Source organism: Bidens hawaiensis, unplaced genomic scaffold, assembly GCF_021521415.1.
Source record: "Bidens hawaiensis isolate Kalapana, Puna unplaced genomic scaffold, B.hawaiensis_p1.1 tig00008375_1, whole genome shotgun sequence".
NCBI lineage: Eukaryota > Viridiplantae > Streptophyta > Magnoliopsida > Asterales > Asteraceae > Bidens > Bidens hawaiensis.
The window spans coordinates 63,180-88,311 of NW_027491593.1; the positions used below are offsets into that span (position 1 = coordinate 63,180).

The window sequence follows — 25,132 nt, forward strand, 5'->3', positions numbered from 1 at the left end:
GTTTTTACGAGATGATTTGATTTATCCGATTTATATAATAATCAGTTGTATCTGTTTGATGATTTCAATTGCTTAAATATGAATATTATGCACTTAGTTCCTGATAATGTTTTGCTTTAGAAATGCGCCCTAAGTATTGATTCTAATGTTTGCTTTGCTTATTTTGGATTGAAATTAGGTCTTTATTTTCTTGTAAACTGATGTTATCGACTTGTTACTTGTTATTTTATTCAGATGGCTTCGATTTCGCTACCGTCAGTTTGTCCTTCAGCTGCTCTGTCTTTCCAAGACAAGTGCAAGGTATAATTATTAATATTGGTTAGTTTATACTCCTCAATGTAAATTTTAAATACTTGGAAAACCGTTAAAGATTGTTGTTTTGTTGATTGATCAGGACAACATGAAGTATAAACAATCTCTCTCTATGAACACAAAGGTGTATATTTGGATTTCATATGGTTACATATGCTTCGGATTTAGTTTTGGAAATTTGTATGTTAACTTATTGAGTTGTGGATGTTATTTGCAGTCTCGTGGTCAAATAACAATGGCTGTAGCGGTCAACACTTCACGGTTTGATAATATTACAATGGCTCCTCCCGAGTCTTGGAGTTTCTGAAGCATTCAAAGCTGACACAAGTGATTTGAAGCTCAACCTTGGTGTTGGAGCGTACCGTACTGAAGAACTTCAGCCGTACGTGCTTAAAGTTGTCAAAAAGGTAATAGTTCATTAGTTTGAATGTGCAGATTATTATTATTATTATTATTATTATTATTATTATTATTATTATTATTATTATTATCTCGTATGAAAACAACATAAAGGTGCTGAAATTCAATGTTATAGGCTGAGAATCTTATGCTTGAAAGGGGAGAAAACAAGGAGGTAACTTTTAATGCTCAAATAATTTTGTTTAGGCTTGTAACAAACAAACACGGAAACCAAACACAAACGGGTTTTCTTTTTCATGTTCGTTCTTTGAAGAAATGTGTGGTTCATGTTCGTTATTTAGAGCATAAATGAACGGTTCACAAACGTAAATGAATGAATGTAACTGAGCGTAGATGAACAAAGATAACTGAACAGAAACCAAATAAAAGTAAACATGCACATTTGTTGGGCCTAAAAAGTCATACAACCAGATTAAACTGTAATTGGTGATATTTTAATTTTATAAGACTAGACTAAATTGTAATTATCCAAAAAAGCTAAATTGTATATATAAACGAACAGCTTAAAGTAACGTAAACTAACAAACATAATTGAACATGAGCAAACGTTCACGAACACAAATTAGCGAACAAGACTTGTGTTCATGTTCGTTATTTAACCAAATGAACAAATAAATCGGTTCATGCTTGTTCGTTTATTAAATAAGGGAACATGTTTGTTTATTGTTGTTTTTATGAGTTTATTTCACCTTATTTGCCTATGCAGTATCTTCCAATAGAAGGTTTGGCTGCGTTTAACAAAGCCACAGCTGAGTTATTGTTTGGAGCCGATAATCCAGTTCTTCATCAACAAAGAGTATGATTTAAGAGTTTCTTTTATAAATAAACTATTTTATAATTCATGTTTCTGAATTAATTTATTTTTCTTCACAATGCAGGTTGCCACCATTCAAGGTCTCTCGGGCACCGGGTCCCTTCGAGTTGCTGCAGCACTGATTGAACGATACTTTCCCGGAGCAAAAGTTCTAATATCATCTCCAACTTGGGGTAAAGATTCTACTTTCAGTTTGGTTTATGTTTTCAAATCTTTTAGATGTATACAAAAACTGATGGTTATAATAATGATGTTTTAGGTAATCACAAGAATATTTTCAATGATGCCAGAGTTCCTTGGTCTGAGTATCGGTATTATGATCCAAAAACAGTTGGTCTAGATTTTGATGGGATGGTTGCGGACATAAAAGTAACTTCCACTTCTCCATAATTGTTTATACTTTATATCATTTCTATAAATGTAAGTTTCACTTATAATTTTGGTATCTGAAACATTTAAAAAATATATTGTATGTGTATTCAGGCTGCTCCAGAAGGATCATTTGTGCTTCTTCATGGGTGTGCTCACAACCCAACAGGCATTGATCCAACTCTTGAGCAATGGGAAAAAATTGCTGATGTCATTGAAGAAAAGAACCATATTCCATTCTTTGATGTTGCTTATCAGGTTTTGTCCCTTTTCCTTTAAGCTCTCCATATTTTTTGCTTTACCACTTTCATTTCATACATTTGTCGATTAGCAAGTCTAGTAACCGTTTCACAGTTTTTGTTCTTTATGGTCTCCATCTTTTCGCTCTTTGCACTAATCTGTATTAGAGTTTGACCTAAATATCAATTACAAAGAATAATATCACCTGCATTTTTGGGAATTGTTATTTGTTTTTTGTATTAATTGGATTAAGGTAATTTAAGGGATAGCAAATGAACCCGGACCCGACGGGCAAACCCGATATCGAAACATTTGGGAAGGGTAATGGCCAATGGGGCGGGTGTTCTGGTATGGGAGCGGATATGGGATTAGCTTTATTGTAACAATTGCGGGTATGTTGTTAGGTGATGCCTAGCCCGATTACCCAAAACATACCCAAACCATATCCGTAAACATTTTCTTGATATTTTTATTTTCATTTGTCCTTGGGTAATAGAAAAATCTACTAATTCACTAATTTTTGGTCTTTATATTTCTTATTTTCTTGGGTAGTAAACTCATATAAAATTTAAAATAGTAAGAAATGTATTTGGAAATTCCATCGAGTGGTTTTTAACAAACTAATGGGTATAACCAATACTTGATGGGTAATGAACCAGGCATGGAATTCAGTTTTACAATCGGGTATGAGACTGGGATCCGTTCCAAACCTGTGTCATTGTCATCCCTATTCTAATTGCTAATGATGGCAATTCAATTTTTTTGTTATATTTCTAGAGTGGTGTTAAATTTTTTAGTTTTCCATGTATATTTTTTGAATTGTTATTAGTTGTTTTAGTTTGTGAGCTATATTTATTCATAACTTAGGCATCGTGCACGTGAGGCTAGCACCTTGCCACATAGCACCTCACTCTTTTTAAAATCAAGTAAAAACTTAACTTCAGGTCCGTGAAAACAGTGTTTATTGAACAAATAGTTACTGATGCATACACTCAAATTTTTAAATATAATGTGTGCAACACTTGATCACATTAGTAACAATTGAAAATTTTCATTGGACAATCCTACAATCATTAATCATCTATCCTCCAAAGAAAAAAGGGTCCATCTTTGACTGTTAAGTGTTAAATGAAACTATACATATATGAACTCGTATTATAATATATAGGGATTTGCTAGTGGAAGCCTGGATGAAGATGCTTCTTCTGTGAGGTTGTTTGCTGCACGTGGAATGGAGCTTCTGGTTGCACAGTCATATAGTAAAAATCTAGGTCTTTATGCCGAAAGGGTCGGCGCAATTAATGTCTTATGTTCATCAGCCGATGCAGCCGTCCGGTATCATACTAACTGACCACATATAATAGTATTTTTAAATATTTATTCCGAATAAATAACGTTAAGCTGAATCTTGCATACAGGGTAAAGAGCCAGTTGAAAAGAATCGCAAGGCCAATGTACTCAAACCCACCCGTTCGGGGCCCGGATTGTCGCTAACGTTGTCGGAAATCCTGATTTTTTTAACGAGTGGAAAGCCGAAATGGAAATGATGGCGGGAAGGATAAAATCCGTGAGGCAAAAGCTGTATAATAATCTATCTGCAAAGGATAAGAGCGGAAAGGATTGGTCTTTCATTCTTAAACAAATTGGCATGTTTTCTTTTACTGGTTTGAACAAAGCCCAGGTTTGTTATTGACTTATTTTCTTTTGCCTCTTACCCATTGTGAAATGACCTTTTTACCCTTTTGGGAAACACTAATCTGTTTCGTTTTTCTTTGTATTGCAGAGTGATAACATGACCGATAAATGGCATGTGTACATGACAAAGGACGGGAGGATATCATTGGCGGGTTTATCTGCTGCGAAATGCGAATATCTTGCGAATGCTATCATTGATTCTTATCACAATGTCAGTTAGAAAAACGACCACTACGAATTTAAGAAATGCAATCAATAATTAGACAGGTTAGCCTTGTTTATTCGGACTTTATATTAGTTTGCAGAATTGTTGAAATAATGTGAACTTTTTGTGAGAAACCCTTTTTTAGTTGAAGTTATATACAAGTTGTGTTTCTTTCCGTTGGGTTAGGGAAGGCTTATGTTGGGTCTTTTAGTATCAAAATTTCGATTATTCTTGGAGTTTATGGTTCAAGCAATGGATGTTGTGGATTTGATTTTCATAGCGTTTGGTTGATTAAAGAACCCTGATGTTACGTGCGTCGGTTAGTTTACCGGTGATACTCCTAATGATTCTAAAACGCTAGGAAACACCAGCCGTTTCTTGGTAACCCAACCCTTTTCTGGAGTTTAGAATCACTTTAGATCACAAGATTCAACGCTCATGACAAGGCTAACGATGTTGTTAGAAACAAGAAAGTAGAGTTCCAGCTAATGGTAAAAATCCATTTTAGCAACATTATACTTTATGCAAAATTATATAAATGTTTGTTTTCATCTTCACACGTTTCTTATAAATATTTCATACAACTCCAGATTCATATTTCACTGACCAATCGTTTTATCAGTTTCAACTTTCAAAGAACAGTGAGAATCAATTTAGAAATTGGATATTATCTATACTAAATGTCAAGGACCTCTTAATTTTAAAATTAAGAGGTTCAATATTTAATGCTTAACGTACAATCAACAATGCATTAAAATTTGAAAATCTATGGGTAATATGGTATTTGGTCATATGATGTACGGTTAAGTGGTTACCTAATTGGTTTCAGAAATAATATAAATATTGGTTCTTTAACTTTAACTATTTTTTTGTTAATTTATAATATAGTTACACATTTACTCCTTATTCTAAACTAACTATCCCACGACATTTTAACGGCCATAATTTTTTCACACGTTAATATTTTTTAACAACAAAATACACCATAAAAAGGGACATTTTATTCTCTTTAATTTGAGTATGGTATTGCTACACTTTTTAATTGTAAAAATCTAACATGTTACGAAATTATGTGTTAGGAATAGGGCGGATCTGGTCCTGTATAAGACCGTATTAGGGTCGGAATGGGTTGATACAAAAAAACGGTTAATTTGGTCGGGGTCGGGCCGGTAGGGCTCGGGTCGAAAGAGATCAGGTAAGAACGTTTTGAGTTAGAACAGTGACGGGTCGGAACATGATTTGAGTCAAAACAGGTTGGTTTAAAAAAATAAAATATTTAAAACTACTACATATTTAAGCTTTGCTTCTTGATTTTCGCCACTTGTTACCCATGTTCAGGCAAATTTTACGCTGATGGGATTGTGTGATGCACTTACCGACACTGGTTACAAGTCCGATGTCGCGTTGTGCGCATACCATCATTGGGTTATCGTCGTTCCATTGCAAGATTATGCACGTGTTGACACATGTTACGCGTTCGATATTATGTTTGCGTACGTAACCTGTAGCATCGAGCGGACACTCACTTAGTTTTCTAAAATGAATATAGGGAATTATTGCATTTTAAGTAAATAAAATTGAGTAGATATTAAATACAACTGTCATTTTTACCCGAAACCCAACCCCAGAAAACCCAAACCCAAGAAAGGCCAACCAGAACCCAAGCTGAAGTAATTTGGTTTGGTTATTGGGTTTGATTTCTAGGTTTTCGGTCACCCCGAATAAACTATTTGTTTAAAAACATGATAATATTATTCGATATGTACAATGTATACTGAAAACTATAGATATTCCACTCGTTCCTATTCCATCTATATGGTTGATCGTCTATTTATTGTTTATATACATTTTCTATTTATGGCTAATAACAAATGTAATAGAAGAATGTGTTGGTTTATCGGGTTGTGTTTATTTATTATTTAGTTATTTACGTAACGAGTAAAGAAAAAATATGTTGCTTTAGTTTCGTATTGTAGTTTTTCTTTACTTTTTTTTATTTTGTTCGATACCCGAAACCTAATTAACCCAACCCAAAAAAACCCAAACCCAAATAACCCGTACCCGAAAAAACCATGAGAGATTTGGGTTGGGTTTCGGATCTAAAATTAAAACTTTGAAAACCAAAGAAACCGAAACTCAAAAAACAAACCTAAAGAACACCCCTAATATTAAATGTGTGTCTGTGGGAAAAAAAATAAAGATAAGAATGTCTGATTAATGCTTAGGCCATAAGTAATTGTTAATGCCCCTTGAAGGGCATTTTCCATCACATCATCGTCACCTGTTTAAGTAAAAAGCATGTGTAATAATCACTTCAAAACACATATTGGCTTTATTGTAAAAAAGCTTATGCCTTTATAAAGCTTCATAACGCCTCAAGGGTTGTGTAGGGATTTTATCTACCCTTATAATGCCCCATTACATATGATCTTATTGGCACGCCTTTACAACTCACTTAGTCATGTGACCTGTCAATGGTCGGATTTATGATCCGATATATTAATGATCCAATACAATGAATAAAGATCAAATCCACAATTGTGAATTTCTGTAAATTGCATTTTAGCATCACATGTATAATGATCAGAATCCGGTTTGGTTTTAGATCATTTAAAGTATTCATATCTCATTCTATATAGTCTTTCATATCTTTAAAATACATGGAAAATATACTAAAAAGTAAAAAACTGACTACATCCAATCTTTATAGTTTTCCTTATGCACAAATTATATGGATTATATAGACAAAATGACAAAACAGGTCCTTTATGTTTTCATGGTTTTTCAAGTCGTCATTTGGAAAACTTAATGACTGAAATCATATTCTATGTTTCCAAAATGTTGCACGTTACAACATTTTTCACTAACCCAGTTAGATTTTTTCGTTAACTCTCATCACATGAGATGCACGTGAGGTATAAAGGTAATTTCATGTCCCAGATCATTTCCCCCCTTTTATAACACCCCCCCCCCCCCCCCCGTCTTTTCCCTCATTCGATTAGAAATTAGGGTTACCAGTCGTTATCAAATTGGAGGAATTTGGGGGGAATTACGAGCCGTGAATGATGGTGCTCTGTGAATGTGGTAAAGAAGCCGTGATTAAAACCTCTTGGACGGATAAAAATCCAGGTCGTCGGTTCTACTCATGCCCTGTCCAGGTACAATTTTCTATTTCTCTTCTTGAATTAGGGTTCTGTGAATGTGCTTAACACGAGTAATTATATGTTTTTGCTTGAAATTAGGGTTCAAATTGCAAATTTATTGGATAGTTTAACCATAAAAAGTGTCAAAGGTGCATGGATATCATACCTGGTCTTCTCAGAGCTAAGAAAAGTCTTGAGGAAGCTAATAATAGTCTTGAAGAAGCTAAGAACAAGCTTGAGGAAGTAAACAAGAATCTGGGATACAAAGCAAGCAAAATGAAAAGGATGTTGATTGCTAGTTGGATATGTTTCGTAATCTATGTACTTTTGTTCTAGATGAATGTAGCTTTTGTTTAGGTTAATTAGGTGTTTGTGTTGTCTTGTATTGTTGACTGTTGTTGTTGTTGACTTATGACACCATCCTAATGTAAGTTTTTTAAGGTTGATTGCCCTTTTAAGGTTGTATTGGTTGTTTTTCAGGTTCTAATTGTTAATTTTGACTACACATTTGCATTTGACAATGAGTTTGTGTATGCAAAAACCAAATGTGCATTGCACTAGGCATATGTTGACTGCAAATAACCAACTTTGACTGCACTAGACACATTTTGACTGCCCTATACATATGTTGACTGCAAATAACCAACTTTAACTGCACTAGACTCATTTTGACTGCACTAGACATATGTTGACTGCAAATGACCAAAATGGGACTTCCCTAGACATGCCAAATCCAATAACCAAAATGTGAATGCAATACAAAGTTAAACAACATCAACCAAAGTCATTACCTCAATTAGTCAAAGACATTCACTAGAAAGGGATTACATAAAGTAAAATAAAGAGACTACCAAAGTCATTACATAAACCATTTAAATAAAGTCATTACATCAACCATTTAGCCAGTCATTACATATCCAAATTCAAAACACCAAATTATCATCCTAAAGTCATTAATCCAAGTTCAAAACACCAAATTACCAACATCCAAACATACATTAACACATACATAAACTAAAACACATTCCAAAAGACAAATCATCCTTACATCCTGCCCAATCTTCCAGAAGACCAATCACCTTTCCTGCTTGCATGTCCTTATGTTGTGTCCTGTGGAGCCACACTTTGAACAAGCTCATTTGGTTTCTTTCTTTGACAACTTACCACCTTGAGTCAAGTCCTCTAACTCAAATGATGATCTCTTCCTAGCCTTCTTTGGTCTACCAACTTGTTTGTTATGTTTGGGAGAAGTAAGAGCTGTAAGAACTTGAGACTTTGGCCATAAGGGCCTGCCATTGATTGGATTGATCTTGAAAGAATAAACTTGTCTCCATGTGTCCATTTTATGCACTGGATTAACCCAGCTTTCCACTGCACCAACCCTTCCACCATTAAGAGCCTTGTGCCAAATTGCTGCCACCACATGTTCACAAGGAATACCTGGGTTGCATATATAACATAGTTCAAACAATTGCATAATTTAAACACTACCCAACTAACTACATAATGAAATACAATAGACAATTGCATACCTGTCAGCTCCCACCTTCTGCATGTACATGTCCTCTTAACCAAATCAACAACTCTTTGCTTACCTGGTCTGCCACTAACCGATATAGATCTCCCCCATTCCACTGAACAGTATAATGTGCTGCATTTGTTCTGATTTTTTGCAACTCAGTGGTGGCAGTGGGTGTAAGCAACCCTTCACTCTTGTCTATAACCTCCAAAACATTCACTATCCTTCTCATTAAGTATTCCCTTATGTATTCAAGTGCTGATATGATTGGCATGTCTCTGCCTTCCACAATCTTACCATTAAAAACTTCACACATGTTGTTAATCAACATATCAGACACTGCCCTCCCCATGAACAAATCAAAGTAGTTGACACATTAAAGATTACAGTTGACACATGACACAGAGCTAAATATGACAGTTGACACATTAAAGAGATAAAGTACATACCTGAGAAGTGTGACTTAGACCAATGTTTAGGATGAATGTTGGACAACCACAACCACAGGTGGGCATCCGGGTTGAATGTTTTCAACTCATCCATTGCTGTCTCAAATTCAGGAATTGTTGTTGCATAAGCACACTTATATAACAGATCTTTGTACAACTTCCCCCTATAAGTTGCTTTAAAGTTCTCATGAATATGCCTAACACAAAATCTGTGCTCAGCACATGGAAACAAATTTTCAATAGCAGGAAGAAGGCCCTGTTCAAGAAAGTTACTACTTAAATCCAGATATAGTGCAGTGTACAAGAAAGTTATAACTTAAAAACAAACACAAACTAAATAACATACCTTTTGCCTATCACTCATGAAAGTGAAACATGAGTTTGGACCCAAATCCAGATCATCTCCTAAGTTTTCTAGGAACCAAGTCCAAGAGCTGAGATTTTCTGTCTTTACAACTGCAAAAGAAACTGGGTAGATTCCATTATTTGGGTAAACTCCAATTGCAGATAAAATTTGACCTGGGAATGGTCCTTTTATTAATGCACCATCTAGACCCAGTAGATCCCTCCCCATTGCCTTAAACCATTGCTTTAAAGCACCAAAACAAACATAGATCCTTTTGAACCTTCTAGTTGGTAGATTTGTGTCTGTGCCCCCCTCAACCTGAATTTTTACAGTGGTACCTGGATTTTGTTTTTTTAATTCAAGCACATAATCCCTAAGCATACCATAATGTGTTGTGTAATCCCCTTGCACCATTTTCTTGGTTTTAGCCCTAGCACTGTATGCTTTTAATCTGGAAATTCCTAGTTCATATTTTCTTTGAAATTGTTATTGCACAGACTTGACAGGTATTTCAGGGTTGGAGTGAACTTGATCTGGCAGTTGATAAGATAAAAAGGTGGATGTGCAAGCACTAACTTTCCTTGTTTGAAGGCATTTATGCTCATTATTTAATCTGCTCAACACCCAAGATTCAACACGTTTTGGTTTCGAAACTAACATTGACCAGGGACATTGAAATTTGTCTGGGTCTGTCTTTTTTCCCCTACCACCAACATTAATTGGGCCCTTACTCTTACCTACCCCAACCTTTTGTTTCCCTTTTTCTAAAGAACCCCCTTCACTTCTCTTTGTTTTACCAGCATGTCCTTTGGCTTTTGGTTGACTGTCAATATGCACTCCATGATCAACAATATCAAAATCTGGTAAAGAACCACCATATTGTACCCTTAATCTAACTTTATCATCCTTTGCAAAAAACAACTTCCTCCTACTTTCAACTGAATGTCTTTTAACCAACAACTTCACCTCTTGCTTGGTCCCAAACTCTTGCCCTATTAAAAAGTTGACTCTAGATTCCTTATCCTTATTTTCATTTGCCCTTCTAACAGTATGCAAGTGGTGTTTTCTAATACTAGTCTCATTCTCATCAGATTCTGACCCACTAGGTATTTTTGTCATTGTCTAAATTTCATCTTGTATATCTATATCTTTAGGGTCAAGGTTCTTATCTTTCATTTCTAAGTCAACATTATTAGTGTACTCCCTCAATCAACTTCAAGATCATCAATAAGCTTGCACTCATCACCTCTAAAATCACTATCACTATCATTCTCACCCTTATGCACAACCTTTGTTTTCACATTGAAGTCAAAGTCACTATCACTATCACTATCATCATCACATAAATTACCTTTAAAGTCACTATCATCACTATCATCTTCACCCTCACTATCAGTCTCAACCCCACCCTCAATATCACTATCAACCTCACTTTGTAGCACAACATCCTCATCCTCTCTATCTAGCCCAATATCACCATCTAGCCCACAATCACCTCTGGCCCAACAACATGTTGCCCACAATCAACCTCTGGCCCAATATCACTATCTAGCCCACAATCAACATCTAGTCCACTATCACCTTCTACCCTACAGTCAACATCTAGTCCACTATCAATCTGTTGCCCAACATCTACATCATCACCCTTTAACTCAACATCCACCTCTAATACAACACCACTTGACTGCCCAAAATTAATTGACCTCCCAACACCACTTGACTGCATAACAGGGACAATAGCATAAGGTCTAGGCTCGTCAATTTCTTCAATAGACAATGATATGCCTATGTTTAGCTTAGGTGAAGACCAAAACTCTTTAATATCTTTAACCCCATGTTGAGTATAAACATTAATGAGCTTATGCTGTTCCACATGTGTAGCTAACCTCAACACATCTTGGTCGCTACACATGTCTTCAAGACCATCATCTAATCCTTTCTCAAGATGTAAAAATTGATATAAGATAATATCAATAGTGGAATACCCTAACACATTCATCATTTCACTAACTTCGTGAATGGAGAACCTGTCAATGTCAATCAGGTCCACGAAATTAAAAGTACCTCCTACATATGTGTGATTTGAAGGACCGACCACCGTGATGGATCCTTAAGCTAAAAATATTTGGATAACCAGCTGCAAAATACCATAACTTTGTAAGTAAAATGCCCAAAAAATAAACCTAATTATTAAAGAAAAAAATCGTAATTTCAGTTGCCCATTACCGTATATTAGGCCAACATCATAATATTCCCGAGTTTCTCGTATTTCCCAGGTCATTTTTACATGGAATAGATGATCGACGATGGTGATCATGGAAGATGAACTTCGATGATAGTGATCGTGTACCGGAGGAGACGAAGAGGTTGAGAAGATGAAGGATTAAAAGTGACACTGAAAAGACCGGGGGGGGGTGTTATAAAGGGGGGGGGGTGATCTGGGACATGAAATTACCTTTATACCCTCATGTGCATCTCATGTGATGCGAGTTAACTAAAAAATCTAATTGGGTTAGTGGAAAAGGACGTAACGTGCAACATTTTGGAAACATAGAATATGATTTCAGTCATTAAGTTTTCCAAAGGACGACTATTGAAAAACCATGAAAACATAAAGGAACTGTTTTGCCATTTTGTCGATTATATATTTAGGTTGACCAATGATTTCTTATATTTATGAACTCACTATTCATCAACTACGTCTTTTGTCCCTCACCCTTTCGTATTAGAGCCTTTTTTTCTTGCTTCAAAAGATGAGCCCAAAACTACATGAAAAATATGTGTAATGGTCTTAGGTATCTAATGACGAAACCGTAAAAAGGTCGTGAATGTCTAGCAATGGAAGGGATTGATGGAGGTTCGGGTGGTGAAAAGGTTTAAATGGACTGACCTATCTGTTGAATACGAAACTCGCATTTTCATAATATAGATTAATGGATACAACTTAAGGTAATATGTTTGTATCGTAATTCCATGAACAACGCAACATGAGTACGAATAAATTTACTTGTATTGAAGTAGTTGAAAGAATTCAATATCTCACTCACACGAGAGTGAACGCTTATATATGAGGGTACCCCCGTCGGGGTTGACTCTATATACATTTAATGCCCGGTTTTATTGGAATAAAAGATTTACCCTCTAATCGTTGTCGCTGTCAGAAGATCTCCAAACTTTTATGAACTTGCGCATTTAATGCTCAACAGAGTTCCGTTAAGCGCCACGTGTACCTAGGTATCTCTTTCGTCCGGTCATATTTGGGTTGGTTTTTTTTTTTGGGGGGGGGGGGGGTGGATTTTCCCTAAATTGTACACGTGGGGAGTGGCATTTTCCCTAAATTGTACACGTGTTCTAATATTACCTATCCCAGTCGTCCCTTGTTCTCCGCTGCTTCATCTAGGTCTGGAATAAGACACGATATAGTATCCTAACGGGGATTTCTCAGTATTATCTATTACCTAAAACAATGTTGCAATCTCAGAAGTATCTATTACCTAACACAACTAGTAGTTGACCCGTCCGGTGGACGGGAATATCATCGCAATAATGTGATGACTACATTAATTTAGTAACAAATGCGACACTTTAGTTACGTTCCAATACCTTTAGGGAGGTACAAATTCATGGGAATAAAAAATAGAATTGTATTACTTCATATCATATGTGTTGCAATAATAGGCCAACACAATGTATATTTGACATTTATCAACTTGCGTTTGGGAGTTAAACGCGTTATAGTACTTACTTTTTTCTTAAGATTTTAAAATATGTCATAGGCCCTAACGTTGTGTAATTTATTGAAACTTAATAAAAGTAATAAGTAACGTTCGTAATGCTTGTCAACCATATTTTAGGTATTAATGAAATTTTGTAAAACAAATGATGCATTACACATAACATGTTTAAACCGTAATATATAATACAGATGTCAAAACAATAATCATATACATTTAGAAAAAAAAAACCTTAATATACCAAACCAAAAAAGGGAACGTCCACTAAAAAATGCTTACAACTATTGAATGTTATTATAAATGCATTCAAACGTGAACCCAGTTGCGGCTTTAGACACTAACTCTTTACTCGTGTCATTTCTCATCCTCGGAGCTCGCAACATCAATTACTTCATTCCATTTCCAATGTGTAACTTGTAACTACTCTTCTCCTTTTTCTTTCTTTTCCAAATTTGCGATCCTATAAAAAAATTAGTTAATATAATGAATAACAAGTGTAGACTGCACTCGATAATTTGATCTCACTATCTTCCTAAAAGCAACAGGATTAGTGTATCTTGAAAAATAAATGATTGATTTACCTGTAGATAAAACATGCTAATCCTAAACTACCCGTAGATTGCTAATCCTAAACTGCCCGTAGATAACCCAAGGTGTTTAAAATCTACAACATGTTAGATATAACATGCTAATCCTAAACTACCTGTAGATAACAAATGCACATTCATTTACACTAAACCACTGAGTTTATGAAGATATGATCACATTAAAACTGATAGAGTAATGTAGAACATCAAGATTTCAGAAATATAAGTTTCATTTATATATATGGTAACTGTAATCAAACATAATGTAACTAATCACAGTTTCACGTGCCATCTTCAATTTCAAGAACATAAAACCCAAACTCGTTTCAAATATGCATAACAAAGTAACAATTCAATATAGTGAAATTGTTTACATACCGGATCCCGAACCCACCAACCTGCCCAGTCCTAACCCATAGCCCGACATGTAACCCGTAACCGGCCTGAACCAGTTCTCACCCGTAGCCAGACCCACCAAGTTCTTATTAATATTAAAGGAAAATCCATTGAGCCAACTCGTTCAACATATTCAAAAAGATGCTCTTTTTGAATAGTTACCTAGCCCACCTATCCGACTCATTTCGTGTAAAGTAAATTAAATCCCCATGGGTAACTTGGTAATATATAAATAAATAGGGGAAACATGATACATAATTAACACTAATTGCAGATAAGATTTTAGAAGTTGTGTCTCGGTAACCCGTTATAAATAGTTTATTTTGGTCTTTTGAAAACTTTTATAGGTAATTAATTGATTATGTAAAATTTTAAACAAACCTTTATACTCGGTAATGGATGTTGTATCAAGCTCCACTGCACACTGCTAAAACCAAACAACTAAAACCACAAAAAGAAAAAAAAACGTTTAGCAAAGAACCTAAATACACTAATATTAGACAAACATTTCTATGTACAGGTCATACTAAGTATGTTAACTTATACAGCAGTAGTCTAATACAACTAAGAAAACACAAAACACAACCAATACCAGCAAAAATTATAAGACGGTAATTAAATAGACAAACACACCTCTCATTTTCAAAGTAACTTGTAATCATATTTTCAACTCTACAAGTTCAGCACGTTTTGAATTTCTTTCACGAACATGGATAGTAGTAGTGATCATTATAAGCTTTTTTAAATCATGCTAAATGCATATTTTCATTATTCATCATATGGTTTAACTGTTTGGTAAATCACCAATCAAGCAAAGCTAAAAAAATATTCAAATAAGTATATCTAACAAAATAATAATAAAATAAGTTCCGCTTTCAAAGGGTGTTCAGTTTATTAATCAAACTCACCATCTCTGCTCTAACGAAACCTTTCTCAAAGCCCGAAGAGATAACCCCTGCAGTTTGGGGTGCAGTCATTCCTGGCACATCAAATACAGTACCGAACCGGTACCGAAAGTGTTCGGTATGGTACCGGTATGATACTTGAAGGCAACTCAACCCAGAATACATATGCCAAAAGTACCATTTGCTCATCCCTACACCATATGACCAAATAAAAAAAGACAGCTCGTATGAGAATATCAGAGACATTTTTTTACTCATCAAATGAGAATTTTTTTTTACTCATGAGCGATACGAGTTGCATGTTTCTTGTCCTTTGTAACCATAATTCACCTGAAGCTTCACTAATATAAAAAAAAACAATTGGTTTATGAAGCAAATAACTTACAGTTTTAAGCTATTGTATAAGCTATGGAGATAATTTGAGCCCAACCAATTCCTTGAATGCTGTTTTGTTAGACTGAACAACTCTGCCCATTTGAGCTTTTCTTCCTGATCACACAAGATTGGTTTAGACTCATTGCTTCCACAATACTTCAAGAAAATGGAATTGATACAAGACAAATCACTATATACGCCAATCCATTAATAATTATAAAACTAAAATTCACTAAGTTAATATAATTTCAGAACGACATAAGCTGAAGTACCTGAATTGAATGCACTGGACCACTGGTAACTCTTGTAAGACTAAATTAAGCTCAGCTACAGTAGCACTCATAGGAACCTCAACTCCGAAACTGTCAAACGTAACTAAATCATAACTTAAACAACCGAGGTTGAAAGTGAAAACAAAATATACATGAACTAACAAAATAGTCAAACTTACCGAAGAAGGAACATAATTGAAACGAAACATCCGACACATCATTATTGCATATTTAAAAGTCATATTGATATTTTAGCTTTGCTTGAGCAGTTCAATATGCTCATCCTCCAGATCTGATCTCTGTAAACATATACAAAAGTTATTACGTTTTACAAACTTTTTCCACAAAAATATTATGAAAATAAATGAGATACCTTGTATAGTCCAAGAAGAATATTATTTGGTGATTCTTGTGACTCAACTGGACAAAAACGCCTAAAAGACTTTATCGCTTCAATCGCTTCATCAGACCGGTTTAGTTGTTTCATGACAACCGACATTCTTTTAATGTGCTATAGACCTTTTCACCCGCGTTTGTTGCAGCCCAAAACAGTGATACAGATTTTGTAGGATTAATATCCACTAACTGCAAGAAAATGATAAAAAAGTTAAAAATTACCACAGGTATACATTTAGGCAGATCATCAAACAGCTTGTAAGCACTAATAATACTGTAAGTTAATTCCTAACTTTAATTTAAACATCAATATTCTTCAAATATTAACAAACACATCAGGGTTTAAAAATTCTACCCAAGTCAACAACCAATTAACGTCAATTCAATTCAATAATAAAAGAACCCTAAAACAATAATAGTAATAATAATAACTTGCACATGTTTGGCCCTGATAGGTGTGAAAAGGATTAAGGAACCTACTAAACCATATTTGAATTGCATGATCTACTAAACCAAAGTATATAGAAAACACCTTACCACGAGATCTATGTGGACTGATTTTCCATAGAACTGAAACAAAAATAATAATAATAATCTGATAACAAAATTCAGTGGTATAAAAAATACACGGTGAACAAAAATAATCTGATTTTCCATTACACTGTGAACAAAAATCAATACTACGGCTGATAATAGCACAAACTGAACATAAATTTAATCCCATACGAAAGACGAATAAATTTAGAGGGAAACGAAAGATGAAACAATTACCTGTGAAGAATGAAATCTCTAGGGGGAGATACAGAGTAAAGGCAACGTGGGAGGTCGACGATTTAGGATTGAGGAGTGAGAATGAGGAGGAACCGTTAAACTGTTGATCGAGTCAATTAACACGGTCAGGATTTAATCTTAGAGATGATCCACGGTCAGAATTGATATAATATATAATGTTGCAATCACGTATTAAGTTGATAATCCACCATGTACATGGAGTACATGAGTTACAATTTAAGAAACATATTCTAACATAAAAAATGATGTAAGAAAATTATATTGTTGACAACTAATTATTGTTACAAAATTGCATTAACAATATTTTATACAACAAACGTTAATTAAATATTAATAAAGTGTGGGTGGGTGGGTGGGTGAGGGTGAATTGCTACAGATCAGATCCTAAGTTGCGCACTTTATCTTTCCATTCCGTATTTTATAACTAAATCAAAACTAACGTTTACTTGTTTAATATCGAATCACTTTCATGTTTCAAAAACATAAAATTAAAACAAAAGACAAGACTTTCTGGTAATTTTAATTTTAAATAGCATAAGAGTCAATAGAAGCTTGAAAATCTCATATAACCAATGGTCCAGTTTAGTTTGCACTTGCATTCAAACAAGTTATATCATCATCATCATATATGCAACCACCATTACCAAAACTAAGAAGAAAATCCATTAACGAATGTAAATCAAAATCCTTTACATTCTTCTTCTTCATTATCTTCTTCATCTAATCTAAACCCATACCCACTTCCTATTCCTCCTCCTATACTAAACCCCACCTTCTTAGCAGCTGCCATTAGTTCGCAACCGCTCGCCATATATGTATAATATACCAAATCAAAATCAAGAAACATAAGCAATCTTTCAAGATCAGATCATCTTCTTCTTCTTCTATTTTCACACCATCATATCATATCTTCTTCTTCTTCTTCAATCGGTATCATGTTCAAATCAGGCAAAACAAACCCCCTTTCTTCACCCATCTTCTTCATCTTCTTTCTATGGTGTTGGCTTGAAATCGATCCAATTTCATTCACCTGCACATTTATTTAAAAAATAAAGTATTAATTAATTAATAAATTATAAATCAAGTCAAAAAGATATATAACCGACAAACTCTCACGCGCCTAAAGATGACAAATTTCGTGATTATTCGATTGAACATTTATTATTATCTTTATTTATTTATAATAATAATAATTACAGAATGAGAGGTCATGGTGAAGAAGACAGATCCGATAAAAGATCCGGATTCACAAAACGGGTATTCAATAATAAAAAAAGACGAAAAACAAGGACAAAACTACCCTCCGCGTATGGGGCTGACCACCTACCCCACAAATGTAATTAACCAGGGTAAATTCGTCTGAAAAAAAATAATAATAATAACAATAATAATTAACTTCATTCTTGGATCTTGATGCGTGTTGGTCGACGACGTCTGTTTTGACCAAAATACCCTTCGAAAAACAACCCACAAGAAACAGAGGAAAATTGCTTTTTGCCTTTTCCCGATAACCTGTGGGGTATTTTTGTAATTAACTTCTCAACGGAATAACATTTCCCGACGATCAAAAAATTCGGTTAGATCTTTAAAATTTATAAAATTCGTATCGAAAACGGAATATTCCGACGTAAAACGGATCCGATAAGCTTAAAACAGGTGAACATCGGATAATAATAATAATACAAACCTTTACAGATCTGCTACCGGAGGAAAGATCCGACGGAGCATCGCTAGTGGAGCCACCACCGCCGCTCCACGAGAGATGCGTGGTAGGACTACCACGGTGTTCTTTGACGGCGGATTTGGACCGGTTCTTCCGGTAGCCCCAGCGAGGCGGAAGAAGAAGAGTTGAAATCTTAATCGGCTTCTGTGTAACCGGAATCCGACGAGCACGAGATGAGCCTGGACCTGAAGCTGATGAATGTTTGAGTCGTAACAGAAGGTCAGCCACCATGACGTCGTTGGTGATGGCCGACTGAAGCCAGTGGCCTTTGGTCATGTTAGCTGACGGTGATGGAGAATGGATGATTCGAGAGCGTTGGAGATTTAGTGCAGAGAGAGAAGAAGAAGAAGATGAGATTGGAAATTGGGGGATGTGTGTTTGTGATGTGTCGCAGAGATGAAAAAAGGCTTTTATAGGAGGTGTGGGATGTGAATGAAATATATATATTTTTTTTTAGAACATAGACTTTCAACCCGCTCGAGGTTGAGATTGTGTTGTTTTAACCGGCCCACGCTTGGACACTCGTGAGTTATTGGCGAACGCCTACCACCTACCGGATAAACCCGTCTCTCACACCGGCCAAATGGCACCACAACAAAGAGCCGGTAAAACCGGTTCGAGATCGTGGATCGAACCTGTGACCTGAGATTTCCAAGTCTTCCTCTTATTTCCCTGGCCATCTGAGCTAGCCCAGATGGTTGAATGAATTATATATGTGTTGTCGATATTATTTCTGATTTTGTTTCTTTATTTAAGATATTATTATTATTATAAAATTAAGGTTTTGTATGTTTAAATCCATATTTCGATCTAAGTATGCTATTATTATTGACTTATTAATTATTAATTACTTATTATGTTTGGAAAAAAAGATTATTGAATAACTTAACTGTACATAATACATGTATCAGGGGAGAAAGATAGTTGAAAATGGTGAGCGGGTTCTATTGATGATGACTTTAAGGTTAAATTTCTTGAAAAGGAATTAAACGGTTATTATGAAGATAACGCAGTCACATGGAGTTTCTCGTGGAACGAGTGGTTTTCTCTGAAAGTAAATCTCTTTCTTGGAAGGACGGAAGTAGAGAAGTGGAAATAATTCTCACGAAAGATGGGCTGATTATTAGAGGTGTTTCGGTCCCTGACGTTGGTTGTGTGTGTTGCGGGATTCGTTACAAATCTGCTTCACATGTTTTGATCTCATTTATTCTGGTAAAATTTGTTTGGTGGCAAATTTGTGTGTGGATAAAAGTCGAGGTCCGGCTCAGTTTTCTTCGGTCAGGCTGATGCTAGAGTTTGGAAGGAGTCAATGTGGGTCAAAAGCAAAGATCATGGTGATATTAGCGGTTTTGCTCACTATTTGTTGGAGATTGGGGAAATTGCAGAACGACATAATTTTCAATAATAGGAAGATAGTGGTGCGGAAATAAGTTGAGGTCAAAGAACAAGCGGTTTTTAGGGTGAAACATGGATCCAATCTAAAAGATTTAGATTTGTTTAACTTTAGATTGTGTAATTTCTCTTCCGTTATGTAATGCTAAGAGTAAATTGCTTTTTGACCCATGGAGTTTGTGTCTTGTAGCCTTTTGAGCCCAAAATAAATATTTTAAATAAATGAACCCTGCGTTTAAATTTGATTGCGATTTTGACCCATTAGACTAAGTTCATCTGTTATAAAAGTGACACGATATAAAATTATGTCTATGTTTAAATGTGTTGTAAATCTAAATCATAAATAATTGCCTAAAACATGCTAAATTAATTCCAAGAGTCGTCGACGGTACTTAGTTAACAAATGAAACAAAATGATAACTTATCATAACACGAAAACAACGGTATTTTATGGTTCGCAACATGTGATTCAAGCTTAAGGTTTCTAATGGATGTCGCTATTCACTTTTAATGAACGAATATTTGTACATGTACTCCATCTAGTACGAGATGCATCAATTATTTGATTAAGATAGAGTTTCGTCTTCGGACAATCAGCACGACTGGTTAAACTTTCAAGATGATATTTATTTCAGTTTATTATGACTTCTTATGATTATCATGATAGTTGTTTATGTTTCCATACCGTTAGCATGCATTAGCTATCCTATAGACTTGTATTTTGGGGAGACGTATAGATAAATTATACTGTAGTACGTTTATTTCCATTTTCAAAGAGATGGTTGAAGTGTATACCAACAAACGGCATTTCATGTGGTTCATATATAGGAGTAACTGCATATATATTTTTCACTTTATTTCGACTTTGCCGTGTGAATTTCGACTTCAGTAATTGATATTATGATTTTAAAAAATTATAATCCATGGTTTTTAAACCGGGTTATAGCATCTCAATTATTTATGAAACTCTTTTATCAAAAAACCCTAAGTATTTTATAAACTTTCTTATAATAAATAAAATAAAATAAATTATAAATATTAGAAACGAATAAAATAATCTCCGTAATACGGGAGATAAAAACCAGTGATATAATAAAAGAAAGATACAAGTAATGTTGTTAGAAGTAAATGAGTATTTGATGTTAAAATATAATATATAAATAATAAATAATACATATATAATGAAATTATAATCAAATGATGTAACATACAAAAAATAAAGAAAGATACAAGTAATGTTGTTAGAAGTAAATGAGTATTTGATGTTAAAATATAGTATATAAATAATAAATAATACATATATAATGAAATTATAATCGAATGATGTAACATACAAAAAATGATATGACATACCTTCTTGAACCTTACCAAATATAGTGTTATCTTTCTGGACTCTAAAACAATACATCTAGCTTGATTTTAAATAATCTATATAAGATATCTAACCTGTTTTTAGGTTTAACTATGGTGTTAATAAAAAACCTTTTCACATTTTGAACACATGTTACAGTTTTAAGAAAAAATTGAATATTCTAACCACTTACAAAGAGACATGGCATATAGATAATTCTACATTATGTATTGAGCATCACTGATAAAAGAAGTTGACGATATAACATGTTGGTCTAACTTTTAGAGATTTTTTATTTCACTTACTTCTTATATTGTGTAAATTTCAAAGGACTCACATCTAAGAACCATTTGTTGGTTATGCATGTAATAGTGTCACTTTCGATCATAGTATATTTTAAAAACCGGTATTTTACTTATATTAGATTAGACTAAAAAATGGTACAACCGGTTGAACCGGGTTATACCGGAAGGTTCAACCGGTTGAATAGTTTACCTTATAATTTCCTATAATTGTAACTTCAATCCAAAAATAACTCAAAACTAAATGATTCTTATAACAAAAATAATCCATATTAAAAAAATAATGCAAAAACAATCAATTTTAAAAAAATAGTTCTAAAGTTTACACGTTTGAATGTTAATTGTTAGGTTAAAAGTATTTTTGAAAAAATATGGGCCACAAATATCAAAAATTTCTCGGGCTTAAAACCGGTTTGCCGGTAAAACCGGCATTTTAGACAAAAATCGCCGGTACGATGCTCTAGCAACCCGGTCATAGATATCAGACTCAAAATACCCGCCTAGTGTGGGAAATCCGGTTTAACCGGTTCAACCGGCCGGTTTGAACCGGTTTTTAACTAAAAATGCTAGAATAGCCTTCTTGAATTTTAGAATAAATGAGAAGATATTAGACGTATCACTAGTTTTTGAAACAAATTGCCATGGAAGCTTTGGTTTGTCCGTCGAAGTTGGAACCTATATATAAGGGTGTGATATATGAAACCAAAGTTTTGTTTTCAGACACTTGTAATGTTTTATGGTGAAATATAAGGTAGGGAAGGTGGGTCGATGTTTCGGTGGCCTTCAAGAAAATATAATAATTTAATGTTAAAATTTTTGAAAAGTACAATAATTCCTGGTTTTTCTTTTAAGTAATATAACTTTAAACTCACGCTTTGCAAAGTTTTGCATAGTCATATAGTTCTTTCTAGTCGATTGCTTTACTAAAGGAAATTTCACATCCTTTGTATAACTCTATACTGAAAATGAACTATTAACAAGATATAGATGTGATATCATACTTACATTCCCAAAAGTCTTTGCAAGTGCGCGTAAATGGTTGAGGCCTGAGTACCCCTGTCTCAAAGAAAATCAGCAATAGCCGCAAGATCAAGTTAAGGTGTGAGGACGGTGCTGCCGTTGGGGCTGTTTTTAATGCATATGCATCTGAAGAAACACGGATCCGAACCGTATTAGGGTTGATCTATGCTCCAACCGAATGAGGATTTAGAGATATAATCGGGTTTATTGGATTGCGAAGAGGCCGAGATCCATATCTGAATACAACAAAACAAACCACCGTGAACTCGTTAAGAGAATGACGAGATGGAGGTATTATTATAACCACACTCCAACGTGATAATAAGTATTATTCTTCTTAGAGAGAGAAAGTAATATAAGTGATTGATGTAATATGAAAGTTGTGAATGAATCTCTCATGATGTTTGAGAGGTTATTATAGCCGAGGGTGGGAATGAATGATTGGTCAAGCTGCACTGTCTAGAAGATACTTCCTTTTACCTGGAGGGACACGTGGTCGGTTCTGATAGGGGGCAATAGCTGGCCAAGTGCTAGGTCATTAGGAAATATCCAGATGGCGCCTCCTTATTGGTTGATCCGTCGCGTGTTCTCTATGAATGAGGTAAATGTCTCTATCAAAGAATATTTTAGCAGGGTTTTGGAAGGACGTTATTGGAAATAAATGTGAATTCATCCTTTCTCCTTCCCGCAGGTGCCTCCCGCGTGCTTCTAGAAGGATGTTCTTTCCTTTATTTGTTCTTTTGCCTGCGGACAGCTTCCGCAAGTTTCAGGTAAAGTGATTGGACTTCTGCTTTTTGGCGAGTGTCTTTCGCAAGAACTTTAAATGACCCGCGGGAATGCTTAATGGGTTAAGGGCCTTGGGTCCATTTCCACTTTCTATGACCCTACCTCTATAGGTTCCATTGATATCACCAATTTTCTTATCGGATTTGGTATAGGTGATGTCATGGAAAAGGCTTGTGGTGGTGAGTTGTTGTATGTTGATGATTTGATGTCATGGTAATTTGTTAATTCTGTATTTAGACCACATGGTGTGGGCGGTGAAAGGGTGGAATAACATGTCATCTTCCCAATTCATATTCTTTTAACGAACATTTTCATCTTTCCATCCAACCCACACGGCCACACACATCTTTTCGTCTAAAAGAAAACCCCCTCAACATGGAGCTTAATCTTGTTGAGATTGTCTTGGTTAGAAAATAAACAAAAGATGAAAATACAAGAATGCACGAAGAAAGAAAAGCAATACACGATGAAAGAAAAAAAATGTAACTGGAGCGGAAAATAGAAAACAAACGAGAGAAGGATTCCAAGCTAATCGCAAACGATCTATCGCATCTGGATCCGGCCGCGCGGGCTTTATTGGAGAAAAAAAGAGTAAACCTTAGCCAAGTATGCGAACGAAGACGAGAACGAGGATGCAAACGAGGACCTTTTTTTTTTTTAATTCTAAGTTTAATGTTTATTAATTTATGTATTGTTATATTATTATTTACTTTATGTTTTATTGTGTTATTAGGGTATAGCCCGTGTTACACACGGGTAGAAAAACATGTCAACAAACATAATAAATTTAAACAACAAATCAAGCAACACAAAACTTCTTCAAACTTTCAAACCAAAACGTTAACCATTTACATGTTCCAGATATTTAAAGTTAAAAGTTACAATAAGTTAATGTATATCGAACAACCAAAAACATCAACAAAAGACATAAACATGTTCTTTCATATTAAACCACCATCAACTTCTTCAAATATTCTATAAAAAAACTCATTTTGATTCACCACCTGAAAATATTATAAAACAATAGCATCTAAATTAAATATATTTAATAATGTGTAACATTTGAACATTAATATAGTTGTTTTTATTAAATTATTGTTTTTTATTAAAACAAAATAACATACAACAACAAACAAAGTAAAATGACAACATAAAACATCTTTCTAACTTAAACCATTAAACCAAAAAGATATATCAATAAAAACTTTTTTTGGCCGTTATTTTATACCTAACAAATTTGATATTCGTTTAAAACAACCCGTTTTGAAATATATTTAAAATAGTTACAAAATATAAAAAAATTGGAATTAGTCAATTTCAAAAAAATATGATTTTTTTTTTATTTTTGACCAATCTTGCAACAAACTTTTAAATTACTGGCATTAATATTTTTTTGAACTTGCAAAACATAAAAACGTTTTACAATAAATGAATTTTCAAATAACTTTGGAAATATTAAAAAAATTTATGTTGCCTTTGAAAATATTTAAAGTGAAAAAATATGATACAAAAATATATATACCATATATACATGTATTTTAATAAAAAAATATATTAAAAATGTGGAAATTAATTGTTATAATTAAATG

At 34.3% G+C, this 25,132-nt stretch overlaps 1 protein-coding gene and 1 pseudogene across 2 annotated transcripts; one reads left to right on the forward strand and one right to left on the reverse strand.

Moving 5' to 3' along the window:
* Positions 1-222: 222 nt before the first annotated feature.
* LOC143637674 (aspartate aminotransferase, chloroplastic-like) lies at positions 223-4,226 on the forward strand (annotated as a pseudogene). Its single transcript, XR_013154475.1, has 11 exons — positions 223-300; positions 395-436; positions 530-719; positions 848-886; positions 1,439-1,528; positions 1,611-1,719; positions 1,806-1,915; positions 2,030-2,173; positions 3,324-3,490; positions 3,574-3,836; positions 3,939-4,226. The product of XR_013154475.1 is annotated as an aspartate aminotransferase, chloroplastic-like (transcript).
* Positions 4,227-17,653: 13,427 nt separating this feature from the next.
* LOC143637646 (uncharacterized) lies at positions 17,654-19,091 on the reverse strand. Its single transcript, XM_077104982.1, has 2 exons — positions 18,657-19,091; positions 17,654-17,999 (listed from the first exon to the last, which is right to left on the reverse strand). The coding sequence occupies exons 1-2, from the start codon at positions 18,966-18,968 to the stop codon at positions 17,868-17,870; spliced, it is 444 nt and encodes a 147-aa protein (XP_076961097.1). The 5' UTR covers positions 18,969-19,091; the 3' UTR covers positions 17,654-17,867.
* Positions 19,092-25,132: the final 6,041 nt, after the last annotated feature.